Source organism: Larimichthys crocea, chromosome XIV (genome assembly GCF_000972845.2).
Source record: "Larimichthys crocea isolate SSNF chromosome XIV, L_crocea_2.0, whole genome shotgun sequence".
Lineage (NCBI taxonomy): Eukaryota > Metazoa > Chordata > Actinopteri > Sciaenidae > Larimichthys > Larimichthys crocea.
In genome coordinates this window covers 10,195,604-10,212,230 of record NC_040024.1, presented here as the reverse complement: position 1 = coordinate 10,212,230, position 16,627 = coordinate 10,195,604, and the positions used below count along the sequence as shown (strand labels likewise).

At 44.9% G+C, this 16,627-nt stretch overlaps 1 protein-coding gene across 7 annotated transcripts in view; it reads left to right on the top strand.

Moving 5' to 3' along the window:
* Positions 1–16,136, top strand: part of clcn3 (chloride channel 3) — a 37,642-nt gene extending 21,506 nt beyond the window's left edge. For 4 of the 7 annotated variants that reach the window (XM_027287822.1, XM_027287820.1, XM_027287823.1 and 1 more), the window contains 13 exons: positions 1,602–1,762; positions 2,677–2,776; positions 3,334–3,521; positions 4,293–4,415; positions 5,381–5,587; positions 5,686–5,766; positions 5,844–6,096; positions 6,178–6,470; positions 6,556–6,742; positions 6,822–7,220; positions 7,310–7,526; positions 8,934–9,009; positions 13,652–16,136. In XM_027287822.1, the coding sequence (XP_027143623.1) occupies positions 1,616–1,762; positions 2,677–2,776; positions 3,334–3,521; positions 4,293–4,415; positions 5,381–5,587; positions 5,686–5,766; positions 5,844–6,096; positions 6,178–6,470; positions 6,556–6,742; positions 6,822–7,220; positions 7,310–7,526; positions 8,934–9,009; positions 13,652–13,852 (2,472 nt within the window). In that variant the 5' untranslated portion in view covers positions 1,602–1,615 and the 3' untranslated portion in view covers positions 13,853–16,136. Of the gene's footprint in view, positions 1–1,601; positions 1,763–2,676; positions 2,777–3,333; positions 3,522–4,292; positions 4,416–5,380; positions 5,588–5,685; positions 5,767–5,843; positions 6,097–6,177; positions 6,471–6,555; positions 6,743–6,821; positions 7,221–7,309; positions 7,527–8,933; positions 9,010–10,614; positions 10,653–13,651 lie in introns of all 7 variants that reach the window. The other 3 variants (XM_019264679.2, XM_010747473.3, XM_019264680.2) reach the window with 2 other exon arrangements.
* Positions 16,137–16,627: the final 491 nt, after the last annotated feature.

Here is a 16,627-nt window from a genome sequence, read left to right as displayed (position 1 = left end):
GTAAAATGAGCCAAAATGTGCTCAAACTCAAAATTTGAGCAAGTTAATAAAGTCTGGTGGGCTAAAACTTCAATTCTGAAGTGCTCTGAAGCAAGGATGGTGCCCGGTGGGGTCCAGGCGTGATAGGGACAGGAGTCGGGACGAGATCCGATCAGAACTAACACACAAACTCTTTTTGTGTGTTCGAGAGGTTAGATGCAAGATAACGTTTTTTTCTCAGCTAACCCTAAGATGTGTATTTTCGCCAAACTTGAAATACGGTATGAAATAGAAGAAACCACGCCGATGCGACTGAGTTGATACGTTTTATTAATCGTGATAGATGTTTCCTCCAAGAGTATGATGTGTTTGGATCATGCATTAACGTTAGATTTGAACTAAATGTGTAAATCCTTTTTTAATCCAAGTCTTTGGTCGACTAAAACAACTCGGAATAATAAAATCTGACTGAGAGAAAATCCAAATTTGCCGTCAAACCCGACGCTGCTCAGTCAGGGAAGCCAAACGGCTGCCATGCAAATCGTGATCATGTTTTCCAGATAAGAAGTGGAGAGAATTGAACCATTGGGCTGCTTCTCCTCGCTCTGTTAGACTGTGTGTGTGTGTGTTCGAGTCGATATGCCCTTCATATTGAATCCACGCATCCAGACGGAGCAGATCAGACCTCGTATCAGGACATTATCAATATGTGCCATGACTAATCGTAGTCATGTTAAAGTCATCAGTGACCTGACTCCACATGGTTATTGGACCTATAGACAGTCACATTGTCTCGCAGATACAATCACGCGTTAGCGTTTATTAAAATGCCAGACGTTCGAGCAGTTAAATGTTTTTTATGCACAAAAGGACGGGGGGGGGGGGAAATTTCCTGTCTCCAAGAAAAAGACGTGTTTAATTAAAACGTGATTCACTTAGTCTGGCTCGTATAGAAAGAGCTGTTTGTAATCTCTGATGTTCAAAATGTAAAATTATAAAACGTCCACCTACACATGTGCATCTCACAGCGGCAGGAGAGAATCGGAGCAGAGGTATCTCAGCCGTGCAGACGAAACCTCCACTCCCTTATCTTTTTTTAGTTTCCTACGAAGGTGATGGACTGCAGGCCTCGCAGGGATTTTTTTTTTGTCAGTCTTTCTGCGTGTCATCACATCTCAGCTGTGACTGTGTGTTTTTTTTAGCTCTGCAGTGTTTTTCTGATGAGCCGGATAATCGAGGAGATGTAGGACTAATGTGCAGCAGGCGGCAACAGATGTGACGGATCTCTTTTCTTTCCAGGGTCGTCTGTAAGATGCTCAGACGCACGGCAGGATATCGCATCACAAGCTTTTTCTGTTTTTTGTTTGAAGATTGTAAAAATAATTTGATGCAGCCTGTGTTTGATTCATGTTGCAGAGACTGAATAACAGAGCTTAGGTGGGTTTTTCTTGAATGTAAATATGTGGAATCAAAGGTGACTTTGTTTTGTTTGATATAAGGCTCGTCATCATTTTGAATCAAACTGTTCATGTCACTGAACGCTTTCTGTGCATAAAACATGTTGAATCTCGATGGTATTCATGAATTTAGCTCATTCTTACTCTCTCGTCTTTCCTCTCAAGGGTCTAACTACGCCATGTCTAACGGGGGCGGGGCGCCCAGCAGCACTACCCACCTTTTGGACTTCCTAGAGGAGCCCATACCTGGTGTGGGGACCTACGACGACTTCCACACCATCGACTGGGTCCGCGAGAAGTGCAAGGATCGCGAGAGGCACCGGAAGGTGAGGAGACCGAGGACACCGTAAAGGTCTCAGTATGTTAAGCTGCCGGTTTCCATCCAGTGTCCACCTACACGGGGAGCAAGACATGACCAAGACCAGAGCGTATCGAGACTACTACACGAGTATAACCGACGCTTCTATCAAGCACCTTGTTTGGACGCCGTTAACCTGAAAACATGCACAGAATTTGGAATAAAACACGTTTCTGAAGCTCAGAAGCTTCAAATTGCTTCTCAGCTTATCAGAGCTCTCGTAGCTCAGCCTGTTTACAGTTATATTCAGCTCCCGCACATTAGCCGGCGTCAGCAAAAACTCCTCAGGAAGCGATATACACATATATATCACACACTTCCTGTGCTGCGATAGTTTTATTTGGATCGCACGAAAGGAGAACTGAGCAAGGCTGTCAAAAACCAGCACCGTGTGCAGGTTGTTATTTCTATTGTAGTATTGTAGCAAAGTTTAAAATTCTGGTATCATGTCATCCTTAGAAGTGGGTACGATTATTTCAGCCACAACTTTAAATATATTCCCCCCCTTTTCTTTTCTCCGCGATCCGCTGTCTGACTTCATCTCACATTTATCAGCAGCCGGAGGCGAAGACAAGGTCGCTCAGCGCTCGGTGTAAAAAAAAAAAATCTCATGAATGAAGAAACTTCCTGTCCTAAATCTGCCTGTGACTCACACAACCTCATTCCGGCAACACTTTTATCAAATATTGACACGAGTTTATAGTCCGCCATAAGAGAGGCGGTTTAGCGACTCGTATGAAGTTGTTAGTTTGTTTGATTTGCGTGCTACTTAAATGTTTTTACAGCCTGCTCTTAAAATGATAACACACACAGTGACGGTGGTTCGAAAACCTTTGACCTAGTTTTATTAGGAATCATTTGATTCTCTTTTTACTTCTTTAGATCAACAGTAAGAAAAAGGAGTCGGCATGGGAGTTCACAAAGAGCCTGTACGACGCCTGGTCTGGCTGGCTGGTGGTGACGCTCACTGGCTTGGCCTCAGGTAACGAACACACACACACACACACACACACACACAGCCTTTATCTCTTCTCGTCTCACATGCTTGGCCTCAGGCAGCTCTTTTTTTAACCGCTTGTTCACCAGAGAGAGTTCAGTCCTCACAGCAGCACAGGTGATTTGTTTTTGCCTCACACAGTCCAAAAACATGCAGGTTAGCAGGTGAGTCGGTGACTCTGGTTGTTTGTCTCTACGCGTCAGCCCTGTGATGAACTCATGACTCTCGCCCAGTGCGAGCTGGGATTGGCTCCAGCCCTCTGCGACCCTGATAAGGAGAAGCGGTTGGAAAAATTAGATGAATTATATTTCCGTGACCACAAAAAGAGAGAGATAACCAGCCTCTGAGGAGCAGCTAGACCGGCAAAGGTTCTCTAAGATCCAGTTTACAAACTTCCAAAGGGAACATTTAGGAAGAATACACCGTAGTTTCCCCCTGCTCTTATCCAAGTCATGGATTTTATTTAAAAATGAGGCCTCATCATGTCTGCCTGGAGCATTCATGATTGTCCTCTCCCCTCTCCTCCTTCCTCCTCCTGTCAGGTGCTCTGGCCGGCCTGATCGACATCGCCGCCGACTGGATGAACGACCTGAAGGAGGGCGTGTGTCTGAGCGCCATGTGGTTCAACCACGAGCAGTGCTGCTGGACGTCCAACGAGACCACCTTCGCCGAGCGGGACAAGTGCCCTCAGTGGAAGAGCTGGGCCGAGCTGATCCTGGGGCAGGCGGAGGTAGACGAACACAGGCACACGCCCGAGACGTCATTAATTAATTAATTACCATATATTCTCTAATAGACAGACCTCTTCTCATTTTATCAATATATCTTCTTATTTTCAAAACTTTCCCCATGTTCACCTGTTGACCTACATCAGATGTTTCACATTAAAAGCCCCAGCAGCACAAAGGGAATAATCCTTCTCTTTCTTTTTAGACTTTTAATTTGAAATATATGCATCGATGGAGATGCAAAAATAACAAAAATAATAAGAAAACTGTATTTTTGTTTAAAAACAAACCATAGAATAACAAAGTAGTGAGTATGACATGACTCTGCTGTTGTAATGATGTAATTAGTGCTGTGGAAATGCACGTTATGGTAAATTTATCATGTTGTTTTACTCCCCTTCAATGTTTTTGTCAGGCCTTTATTAGAGACCCTAAAAAAAAACATCATTTTTATATAAAATATGACAAATTACTTCATAAATCTGGCCCAGAGAACTGAGTTAATTATTCACAATAATTCAGTGTAATGTGTCCAAATTGGAGCTCTGTGGAAGTGAAATATCTTGATGAGTTTTCAGCCTGTGGGATTCTAGCCGGCAGGTCGAACTTGAACAGCTGTCGTCATTTAATGTCGTTTCAATTTAACGATCGAAAACACTCCATTTGTTTTAATTTGGGCGGACGGCCTGCGACGTGAGGAGAGTGTCAAAGCTTTAAACGAGTTTGACGAAGCTCTCACACTCCTGCCGCTCTCCTCCTCTTTGTTTCTGCAGGGCCCCGGCTCGTACATCATGAACTACTTCATGTACATCTACTGGGCTCTGTCGTTCGCCTTCCTCGCCGTCTGTCTGGTCAAGGTGTTCGCCCCGTACGCCTGCGGCTCGGGGATCCCTGAGGTGAGGACAACGTCGCTTTTACAGGTTGTATCGAGCTCAAACCAAGCTCCTAATGGGAAACTCCACACATCCGAGAGAGTTTGCTGTCATGCAGCAGGATTTCTTTCTTTGAATCGTTTAGAAAAAGATCCCTGGCGGACGTGTCGGACTAGTTTTTGTTTTTTTTATCAAACTAATGAGGTTAGCGTCTCTTTTTGCGTCTGAGTGTCCCTCCTTCGCTCTGAAACAGACTCTTGATGTTTCTGTTTCATCTCTCTGCTCTCTCACTCTGTCAGAGGCTTGAAGTCTCTGCAAGCTGCCTCTTTAACTCTCCATGAAAGTGGTCTAAAAGCTGCTCCTCTGTGCGTGTCGTCACGCGTTCGCTTTCCCCCTTTAATGTCTCGGAGTGACTTAAAATTGTTGCTGCGATGGGGGGGGAGAAAAGCCATTTTGAGGAGCTTTAAAATAAAAAAAAATCCTTTTGTTGCCATGGGAACAAGGGAGCTGGAGCCGCAGTGCCAAGTAAAAAGTGTGTGGTCGACGTGGCTTTGATCATGAGGTGGAGATGCAGATACAGCAAGAAGAGATCAGAAAGGAAACTTCATGTATATTATTATATTTGTGACATCATCTGTCTGCTGATTTTAATTGGTTTAGAAGAGGCCAAATTTGGTAATTTCCTGTCAGCTCTCTGCTACCCACCGACGAATAAAGACCAATTAATTTAACTGAATAGTGTTTAATATGATTTTTGCATCCATGAGAGTCACAAAAATCTGATTACTCCTCAGAACTGCTGGAATAATTGCTTCATTAATTGATTTATAGACGACTATTTGCTTCATCCTGCGTCTAAATGTTATGTTTTTCTTTTATCGCAGTAAAGTCGAACAAAACAAACTATTTTAGGACACTACCATAGGCTGTTGGTAACGAAAGCACCAATCAAACCCTTACTCTTCTAAACTTCTTCCTCCTCTCCACAGATCAAGACCATCCTGAGCGGGTTCATCATCAGGGGATACCTGGGCAAATGGACCTTGATGATCAAGACCATCACTCTGGTGCTGGCTGTGGCGTCTGGCCTCAGCCTGGGGAAGGAGGGCCCTCTGGTCCACGTGGCCTGCTGCTGCGGGAACATCTTCTCGTACCTTTTCCCCAAGTACAGCAAGAACGAAGCCAAGAAACGAGAGGTGAGAGGGAAGACGACGACTTTAATCCTCGCTGGCGTTCTGTTACTAGTGGCTGTGTTACTGTATCAGCTGAGGTGCGTTTGTTGTCGTTCTCTCAGGTTCTCTCAGCTGCGTCGGCGGCCGGAGTGTCCGTCGCTTTTGGAGCCCCGATTGGAGGAGTGCTGTTCAGCTTGGAGGAGGTGCAGCGGACTCATAACACTGACCAGAAATTATATCTGAAAACGTTACAAGCAGCTAATCGTGTCAACTCTTCCAGGTGAGCTACTACTTCCCTCTGAAGACGCTGTGGCGCTCCTTCTTCGCCGCCCTGGTGGCGGCCTTCGTCCTGCGCTCCATCAACCCGTTCGGTAACAGCCGACTGGTGCTGTTCTACGTGGAGTACCACACGCCGTGGTACCTGTTCGAGCTCATCCCCTTCATCCTTCTGGGGGTTTTCGGGGGCCTCTGGGGGGCCTTCTTCATCCGAGCCAACATCGCCTGGTGCCGGCGGCGCAAGTCGACGCGCTTCGGCGAGTACTAATTGGGATGAATGTAGTTGTTGGGTCCAGTTGGATGCACAGTCTAACACGTTGCGTCCTTCGTCCCTTCAGGCAAGTACCCGGTGCTGGAGGTCATCTTGGTGGCGGCCATCACAGCTGTAGTTGCTTTCCCGAATCCGTACACGCGGCAGAACACCAGCGAGCTGATAAAGGAGCTGTTCACCGACTGCGGCCCGCTGGAGTCCTCGCAGCTCTGCCAGTACCGCAGCCAGATGAACGGCAGTAAGTCCTTCAGCGACAACCCCAACCGGCCGGCGGGGCCCGGCGTCTACGCCGCCATGTGGCAGCTCTGCCTGGCGCTCATCTTTAAAATCATCATGACCATTTTCACCTTCGGACTCAAGGTGACACCTGGATGTTTTTTCTTGTTGTTTTCACCACACACGTCTTCACAAAGCGAAACTGACTTCTGACTTCTCGTCCCTTTAGGTACCGTCGGGTTTGTTCATCCCCAGCATGGCCATCGGGGCGATCGCAGGGCGAATCGTTGGCATCGCCATGGAGCAGCTCGCCTACTATCACCACGACTGGTTCTTGTTCAAAGAGTGGTGCGAGGTGGGAGCCGACTGCATCACCCCAGGACTCTACGCCATGGTGGGGGCAGCGGCGTGTCTGGGTGAGTCCGCAGATCATAAAGTGACTTTTCTTTTTGTCCAAATATGTTTCATGTCTTTAAAGTTCATTCATCTCCTCAGGCGGCGTGACTCGTATGACCGTCTCCCTGGTCGTCATCGTCTTCGAGCTGACCGGCGGGCTGGAGTACATCGTCCCCCTCATGGCCGCCGTCATGACCAGCAAATGGGTGGGCGACGCGTTCGGCCGCGAGGGAATCTACGAGGCCCACATCCGCCTGAACGGATACCCCTTCCTGGACGCCAAGGAGGAGTTCACGCACACCACGCTGGCCAGGGAGGTGATGAGGCCTCGACGCAGCGACCCGCCGTTGGCGGTGCTGACGCAGGACGACCTGACGGTGGAGGAGCTGCAGGCCACCATCAATGAAACCAGTTATAATGGTTTCCCTGTGATAGTTTCTAAAGAGTCCCAGAGGCTGGTGGGCTTTGCTCTGCGCAGGGACATCACTATCGCTATAGGTAACGGGACAGTTTCTCCCATCTTTACTTTGAGGTACGTCCGTCTATTCACGTCTCACAAATCTCCTGTTATCTTCCTTCCTCGACAGAAAACGCTCGCCGCAAGCAGGAGGGCATCATGTTAAACTCCAGGGTGTACTTCACCCAGCACGCGCCCACCCTGCCGGCCGACAGCCCCCGGCCCCTCAAACTGCGCTCCATCCTGGACATGAGCCCCTTCACCGTCACCGACCACACCCCCATGGAGATCGTGGTGGACATCTTCAGAAAGCTCGGGCTGCGCCAGTGCCTGGTCACTCACAACGGGTAAGTAGGAGACGCGACTGTCTTAGAGCGAAGAAAAAGGACGTAAGAGCGGAAGGCGAGTCCTTCTCGCGTCCTTCTTCTTCTCCGCCTGTTGTTGTTACGATCGACTAACCCCCGTCCGAGGTCGACGAACATTACGCAAGCACATGTACACACTGTGCGGTGTTGCATGGACGCCGAGGTGCCTGAGTTTGTCCCGTAATCTGCATGGCCTGGCCTAACCGCTGTGCTGCACTTCCTCTACCCCCCCCTACTGAGCAATAACAGACGGCCTCCTCTGTCGAAGAGGCTGAGCTGCTGAAACTAACTACAACTACATAACAGGTATCAAGCTGGGAAACGTAGTCAGTAAAATCAGCCGGTGTGTGGTCTGACACCTGCTGGTGTTTTCTAGGAACTACAGACGACTTCTCTGAGTTTGTTTTTATTTACTTCTTTATGTTCAACTGTTTTATTTACCTTTTAAAAGGATAAAACTGACGTTATTTTATATTTTTACTATCCAACAACTCTCATGAAAATGTGTTTTATCGTCTTTCCTGCCCATTTTTTTTTGTTTGTTTTTACTTGGGTAATTTCCTAAAAACAGCCGGGCACTATTCAAACAATTTTCTTGTAGATGAACACACATTTGATGCTCCAGTGAATGTTTAGTGTCCAGTGCGACACTGTTGTCAATCGTTTTACGAGATAAATCAAGCTTTGGATAGTCGGACAAAACTTTGACTCAATTCATTGTTAGTTTTTTTTTTTCTCCACATACAATTTTACACGATTACGTAAAGAAAAAATGAGACACAAAGACTGAAAATGAAACAAATAAGTAACAGACAGAATAATAGACCTTAATAAGTAAGAAGATAGTTAGATCTGATCAATCAGAAGATATGTAATTATTAAAATGTTTAGAAAACTTTCCCCAAAATGTCAGAATAAAACACGTGGCAGTCGCAACATCTGGGTGAACTTAGCGAACACGTGAAGTAGAATTTAATCTGGATGTGATTTGACAAGTTTCCATCAAAATTCGGCTCAAATTTTTGAGCAGATTTCCAGTAAATCATCAAAATAAAAAGCAAATCGACGTCTGTTTTTTATCCATGACTTTTGCGTTGGCGAACATTAAACTGTTGCAGAAGACGAAGATGATTCAATTCAGACTCGTAGTTTGTTCGATCAGTCGTAGCATGTGAAATTAATTTGCAACATTATGAAGTTTTGTTGTTTTTGTGTTAATTGAGTTGTGTAATTTTTGAGTTTGATATTTTAAGTTGCACCTGTTATGTATGTTTTTGTGCTGTTCTCTCTCTGTCTCTCCTCTTGTTGTCGTGTTTTTTTTTTGTTGTTGTTTTTGTTTATCTGTCGTCGTTTCTGGGCACTTTGCCGAGTAACGGGTGTGTGTTTCAGGATTGTGTTGGGCATCATCACAAAGAAGAATATATTAGAGCATCTGGAGGAGCTCAAGCAGCACACGGAGCCCCTGGTGACTAGCCCCGCCCCTTTTTACACGTGACCCCCTCCCACTTACTTTCACACCTGTCTCTTAGGCTCCGCCTCTTAAGAGGGATGCATGAAACTTGGTGTGAAAAACTGTTGACAGTTCCCGGCTAAACATTAAGTCTTCCTCCTCTTCTTCTTCTTCCTCTTCTTCTTTCACTCTCTGTTGTCCGTGGGTTGGTTTGGTGTGGATTCACCTCTTTTTAACGAAGTCGTTCATCATCTCAGACAAACATCTTGTAGATAGACGTCCTCCTCATCTCCATCGCTGGTAGCAGTTGCAGATTTTTTTGACGAGTCACTCTGTAGAAAAGCTTTCTTGTGTTTGTTTTTTTTTTCTCAGGGTCCTGTAATGTCGGACCTGAATGGGAACTGTCACCCACATCAGTCTCAGAGCCCCTTTCAGACATGTGCTTCGTTACGAGAACGTGCTGGCAGTCTGACCTGTGAAGTTTCACGGTTATTTTACTGTAAAACACGGCAAAGTTACGCTCATGTAAAAGCTACAGCAGCACAAAAATCGAGACTTTAAATCTCGACTTTTTACATCGTGTAGAAAATATTCAGCTCTCCAAGTACGACCGTTAAAATACAGGACAGTTCACACAGGAGGCAGGAATTCAAGAACCAGAGCCAACTCAGCTACGTGAACGTGACTACACATCAGCCAGACGTCTCATCGTGTATTTTCATTCAGACGTTGTAGTATTAAGTGTTTTTAAAAAGTATTTCATAGCCTCTTCCAAGTACTACTACAGGGAGTTTGAGAACTGGCAACCAGCGTGACAGCTGAGCTGATGAAGCTCCAGAAAAAGTCAGTAAGTCGACCTTGAGTTGTGATTGATCAGGTCAAGAACGACCTTCAAAGAAAATCAGCTTAACAAAACAATAAAACAGCGATTGAGGTTGTTTTAGTTGCTTGTAGAGGACTACTAATATCAGATCAGTCTAAAAACACGTTAATATTTTCAGCTTTAATTCATGCTGACTGTGTAGTAGAGTGAACATCCAGCAGAAAAACATTTACAAACATCATAAAGCATAAAAACCAGCTCTGATGTTCACTGCTAATCGAAGTTGGGCTGATATTCATGTGCTCCATGTGCAAAGGGTCCGTCCTTGCAGCGGCCCAGGTTCGACTCCAGCCTGCGGCCTCTTGCTGCATGATGTCCCCCCCTCTCTCTTCTTGCTCCGTCCATCTAACCGTCAGCTGAAGCCAGCCGGAGTTTCCATGTCTGAAAAGGGCTCGTTAGATTCCCAGAGTGCAGCTTTGCAACTCATCCCCATCGAAGTGCATCCGTAGCGACTGTAGCTCTGCTTAGTGTTGTGACAGCCGCATCATGCTTCTGATCTGTAGCGTCTTAAGATGTGTTTTAGATATTTATATATACATAATCCTGATTAAATGCCATGTAACCAATCAGATCTGTAAGCGTAGAGCTCTCAGCATGTGACCATGATGCCTGTTGTGTCTCCCCATCTCCCCTCTCCCAACAGTTGTCATTCGGCTCAGTTATCGTCATTAACGACTTCTTTTTCCTCTTTTGTTTTTTAAACACCTCCCCCACCGTTTCGCCGTGGGTCTCCACAGATCGATGACATCTGACCCGTCGCCTTAACAACCACTTGGCGAGTAGCTAGCCGCCTTGGGAAAGCGGACTACCGTTGTTGTTTATGGTTAGAGGGGTGGTGTTAGTTTGATCAGACGGGAGGGAGAGGATCTCTAGTGATACGACTCATCCCCCAACACTTCCCTCATCCTGTAGTGGTCGTAGTGAATGCTGTGGTGAAGTGACGTGTTGATTGGTGACAGTAGTGCTGTAGTAGAGCGAGCTAGTTAAGCGTGTGGTGATTTTAAAAAAAACGACCCTGATGAAGTAACTTACTAATCCCCCGTGCTTTAACCTGCCGATGTTTCCTCTTAGCCGGCGGCGTCCCGTCCTCTTCACAAGAGTGTGAACACTCAACTCAACTTTCTTTATGAAGCCCTTTAAAGACAGCCGCAGCTGATACAAAGTGCTGTACATGGAATATGAAACATAAAACATAAGAACAATATAAACAATATTAAAATAATAAAGCAAAAACAGAAACAGAATGGGTTAAAAGCCAAGGAATAAAAATACGATTATGTTCTTTCAAAAAGTGAAAAAACAACAAAGTTTGTCGTCGATTTATAAAGAAAAAAACATCTTTTATATCAATACTGGCACAAACATAGCTCATTAAAAGGCCACACACAGTATATATGCTCGTTACTATCATCAGTCAGTAATGTAGCAAAAAGAAAATCAGTTTCAACAACTAAAAAATGATGAAATAATTTAAAAACACAAAAAAAATCCAATGCAGTTCCTCAAACGTCCACTTGAGGCTGGCTCCAGAAGTGAGTCAGTCTCCATAAGTCCCCATGTTCAAATGTCCAACTTCACAGCAGAAATAAACATGTTTACAGCCTGGTACAAAAAACAGTTTTGGTCTCTGTAGCTAATTTCCCCGTTCATGACAACTGTACTGAGGGTGAATTTATATACAACTCACCTGTTCACATTATATTAAGGCTTAAAGTTATGCAGGATTAAGAGAGTGGACGCTTTGACTGTCTATGACTATAGAGGTACAGGAGTGTACGACTCCTTTAACGTAAACATTTAAATTTTAAAAGACACCCCGAGAAATAAAAAGAGAAAATAAACCTGGTCGCTGAGTCATTCTGGGAAATGTAGGAAATCTTTTAGCTGCAGCAGAAGTTCCCATCAATCACAGCAAAGTTATGTTTTCATTGTAAATATCTCTAGTGGCAACCAACTGAATACAGCTTGCCTCACCCTCCAAGCGTGCAGGAGAAACTTAGTGGCTGCAAAAAAAAAAGTGCTAAATCTACCTAGAGGAAGTGTTTTGTCTGTAGAAACGCGGCGGACTCCGCCACCTATCAGTTTTACACACCGGACCTTTAAATTTAGTTTGATGTCTCTTTTTATGGGCTGAAAACATCTAATGACATCACGTGAACCAGCACTGGACGCCGCTGGCTTTCAGGGAACCTCGCCTTCACCCGCTGACCCTTCATACTCTCTGATCTGTACCCGGTCTCTACGCCTGCCTTTGTTTACTTCAAAGACGAAACAAGAGCAGTCGTAGATCTCAGCAGCTGCTGGGAAAACCGAGTCTGATCTGACGCCTCACCAGTGTTTCATGCCTCCTGCTGCTCAGTAGCTGTAGCTCTGATCCCCGACCCTCCTCCTTCAGACCTGGGTTCAAATGTTTGTTCTCACTCATTTTATTTCAGGGTTCAAATGAAGCTGAACGTCTTTAACGAACAAACAAAATCAAAATGTTTTGGACCCGGCGGCTCTGCTGTCCTGTAGCTCCGTAGCAGATGAACAGCGTCTCCTCACGTTGTGGCTTCAGATGCTTCTCTTCACTTGACCTCAGGCTTACATTCACGGCTTGACTGACTTGGATACTTTTTTAAAAATGTGAAATTAATGTAGACCCAGTGTTTGTTTGCTGGGTCCGGCAGGTAAATGTAAAAGAGGAGGAGGAGGAGGAGGAGGAGGAGGCTCTGTCACGAGTCAGAAACAGCGAACGTCACCGTGAAACGAAGCAGCTCGTCTTACACTGTAAAAAACACGAGGTCAGCTGCTGCTCTGTCATCGGGACGAGGACGTATTTCAACGTTCAAATGTTTTAATGAAAGAAGGAAGGGTGACAGTCGAGCGTCGTGATGCATGAAGGTGAGAAACATCATAAAAATGATTTTAGTTCTTTATTTGGATCTTCCACAGAAACAATTTTAAACTCAGACAGTATCAATAAAAACAACAAATATAAAGAAACAAATCGACTCACGGGAAGTAACAAAAGTCTAGAACAGACGAAAACAAAGATGAGAAAAACTTTTAATTTAGATGAATACATTTTTGTTTCAGTGATTTTTGTCGTTGTTGTTTTGACGTCAGCTGGTTTTTAACATTTACCGACCAGAAGAAGCTCCGTAAAGAATAAAGTCCTCATCATCTCATCAAGATGACGCGATACACGAGACTGAACCCTGATTTTAACTTATGAAATAAAAGTTTGATTCTTTGGATTCATTTCTAAAAATATTTTATGTTGCGGCCTTAAAAAAAACTATTTCTCAGTCGCGTGTCGCCTCTTTGTGGAGCTTCATGTCACTTCTGGCAGATTCGCGATCGTCTGACTCGCGTGCCGAGCTCGTCCTCTCTCCTCCTCCGACGTTCTAACTCTTCACCTCTTCCTCGTAGGATCCAGTTTTTTTTTCTTTCCTGGGACCGATAACATAAAAAACCAAAGCGAGGCATCAGGCGTCTGAAACAAACTCTCTGCTAGAAGGAGGTGCTGTTTCAGACTCCTCCTCCTCCTCACCTCCTCCCTCCTTCCTCTCCTTCCTGCTGCTGACTTTTGCCTCCTCAGGTAGTCGTGTTTTTGTTGGCTCGCCAATCGACTCCATGATTTAAAACCAAACTCAATCCTCTTTGAATCATCTCTTGATTGAAGACAACCCAGCCAACAAAAACACGACGGTGTTCTCTCTCCTCCTCCAGTGCCTCCTCACCTCTCTAACCCTCCTCTCTTCTCCTCCTCTCCTCTGTCTCCCCCTGCAGGCGGCTTCTTGGTATTATCACAAAAAAAGATATCCTTCGTCACATGGCTCAAATGGCAAACCAAGATCCCGAGTCCATCATGTTCAACTGATCCGCTCCTTCCAGGACAGCTGGGGGGGGAGAAGGGGATACGACAGCGGCGAGCAGGAGGTGGAGGAGGAGGAGGAGGAGGTGCGCCTCCTGGACGGCTCCAATCTCTGACATTCGGATTTTTGTTTTTTGTTTTTTTGTTCTCAGCTGTGTCGACCCTGAACCTCGCCGGAGACTTTTACCGGCCACGAGAGCGAAAAGACACGATAAAAAAAACAAAACTTTGTTATCATTGTGGCTGCTGAGGACACGAGGAGGTCACGAGGAGGTCACGGGGTCGAAGGCGCACACACACACACACATGAGGAATGCACTTTGTACACACAAACACACTTTTTGCACTCGCACACACCTCAAACATGCATGCTCTCTCTCCTCACACACACACACACACACACTAACCCTGTAACTCATGCACTCTTCATGTGCCTCACCTTTTGTCCCGCCTCCGCCGAGGTCGTGGTCGCCCCGGCCTGAAGGTCAAAGGTCAGAATGAACCGCCGACGATGAGTGGACCTTTAAAAAAAAAAAAAAGAAGAAAAACAACCTCCAGGCTTCTGTTGAGACGAGCTCGCTTTCCTCACCGCCCTGCTGCACACCACACACACCATGACGTGTCCGTCCTCCTGAAGAAATACATTGTTTACCTGTGAATCAAGTGTGTGTGTGTGTGTGTGTGTGTGTGTGTGTGTGTGTGTCCCTAGCGTCACTACATTCCAGCCAGGTTACCATGGGAACTGAGAGGACGTGTCCCTGCTCCTCGCCCCCCCCAGGAAGAAAACGTGGCAGCAGCTCATGATCGCATGGTGCACGGCTGCTCACCTGGGCGCACGTTGGTGTAAATGTGTGTGTGTGTTTGTGTGTGTGTGTGTGTGTGTGTGAGTGTGAGAGAGAGAGAGAGGGGAGGTAGAGAGACAAAGATGGGTACTGTACTTCAAGAACAAACGATGAAAAAAGAAGGAAAACGGTGACAGAGTAAAAACTTCTGTGAGTGTGTGTGTTTTCATTTCTGAGCCAGCTTGAGCTTTGTGTGTGTGTGTGTGTGTGTGTGTGTGTGTGTGTGTGAAGGCAGGTCAAGTGTGTACGTAAAAGAAAACAAAGAGTGTGTCCAGGTTCTTCTGTGTTTTCTGAAATTCTCCTTTTTTTTTTCTTCTCGCGCTCTCGCGACTTCTTTCTAGACCGTCGACCTTTAAATCAGACTCGAAGACACAAAACTGGAAATCTGAATCGGTTAAAGTCGGAGGAAGGACTCATTGTCATGAGCAGTTCATCTCGTGTAGTTTATCAGAAGAAAAGCGCCACATCGAATCTTTGGAAGCTCAATTTACACAACAAAATAAAAAACACAAATGATTGGCTCCAGGAAACGGAAGTGTTTGATTTAACCTGCGTCATGTGGCGGGTGGAAGTTGATCAGATAGTTAAAAATAAAATTTTAAAAACAAGAAATAAATCAGTAAAATTTCAGACATCTATGACTTTTACCATAAATATTACTTGAGCCCAATGTTAACCTTTATAAAAATGGTTGTTTTACGGTCCAAAACTTTCAAATCATCCTGATATAAACCAGAATAAATCTGTAAATCGTTGAATTTTAGACGCCTGAAACATAAACGATGTAAATAATGAATCAAAAGATGAAAATCTTAAAAGTTTCTCTTAAAAGAGTGAGTCGATATATACGATCCTGAATAAATAAATAATGAAACTATGCGGTACTTAAAAAAATAAAGATTATAGTTGATGACGAGCTTTCAAGCTGAAAGAATTATTGCACAAACTCTTCATCTCATGATCAGGACTGACGCTGTCGAAAGCTCTGGAATAACTGGACCTTTAGTGAAGTTTTTAAATTCTTCCTTTTTAATCATCTCAAGATCAACATGAGATCGAGTCTCGCTTCGTCTGCCAAGTGCCTGACAAAAGTGTGTCGGCTATTTTAATCACCCCGCTCGACCCCGGTGACCCTTCCCCTCCTCTTTGTCCTCGGGAAAAAGGTGAAGCGGAGGCAAACAGTAGCACCTTACCTGTTGAGTGTGTGTGTGCGAGTGTGTGTGTGTGTGTGCGAGTGTGAGGAAGGTCGGTTCATCCTGTGTACTTGTTTCCGTTGCAGTGACTGTCCTGCTGTAGGTGGACAGGCAGCAGGACATCGTCTTCGTTAACCAGTGGTGTTGCCTAACATTGTATTTCATACTGATCTCGATGTTTTTCCCTCTTTTTTTTTTTTTTGTTTTGTTTTTAATTTATGGGTAGTGTCGATAGAGTTGTGCATTATTATGAAGAATTTTATGTATGATTACAATGATTGTTTGATTGTACGTTTAAAAAAACAAAAATATGTAAAAGATTAAATTTTGTTTTAAATTAAAAAGAAAAAAAGATTCAAGTTGCACAATGTGGCAGATTTTTTTCTTTTCTTTTTATTATTTTTGTACTTTAAAGGTCCGGTGTGTGAGGTTTAGTGCCCTCTAGCTTCGAGGTTGTGGATTGCAACCAACTGAGAAAAGTAGAGTCGAAAACTGCAGTTCCTCGAACGTCCACTTGAAGCTGGCTCCAGAAGTGAGTCTCCATGTTCAAATGTCCAACTTCACAGCAGAAATAAACATGTTTACAGCCTGGTACAAAAAACAGTTTTGGTCTCTGTAGCTAATTTCCCCGTTCATGACAACTGTACTGAGGGTGAATTTATATACAGCTCACCTGTTCAAACTATATTAAGGCTTAAAGTTATGCAGGATTAAGAGCGTGGACGCTTTGTTGACCTGTTTCTGAGTCCGGTGTAGAGATAGTTTCTCACCAGATGAAGCCAGCAGGTGGACAAATAAGAATGAAGAGGTCTGAGGTTGTTGACGGACAGAGGTATGAATAATAGACGGTCTGTAA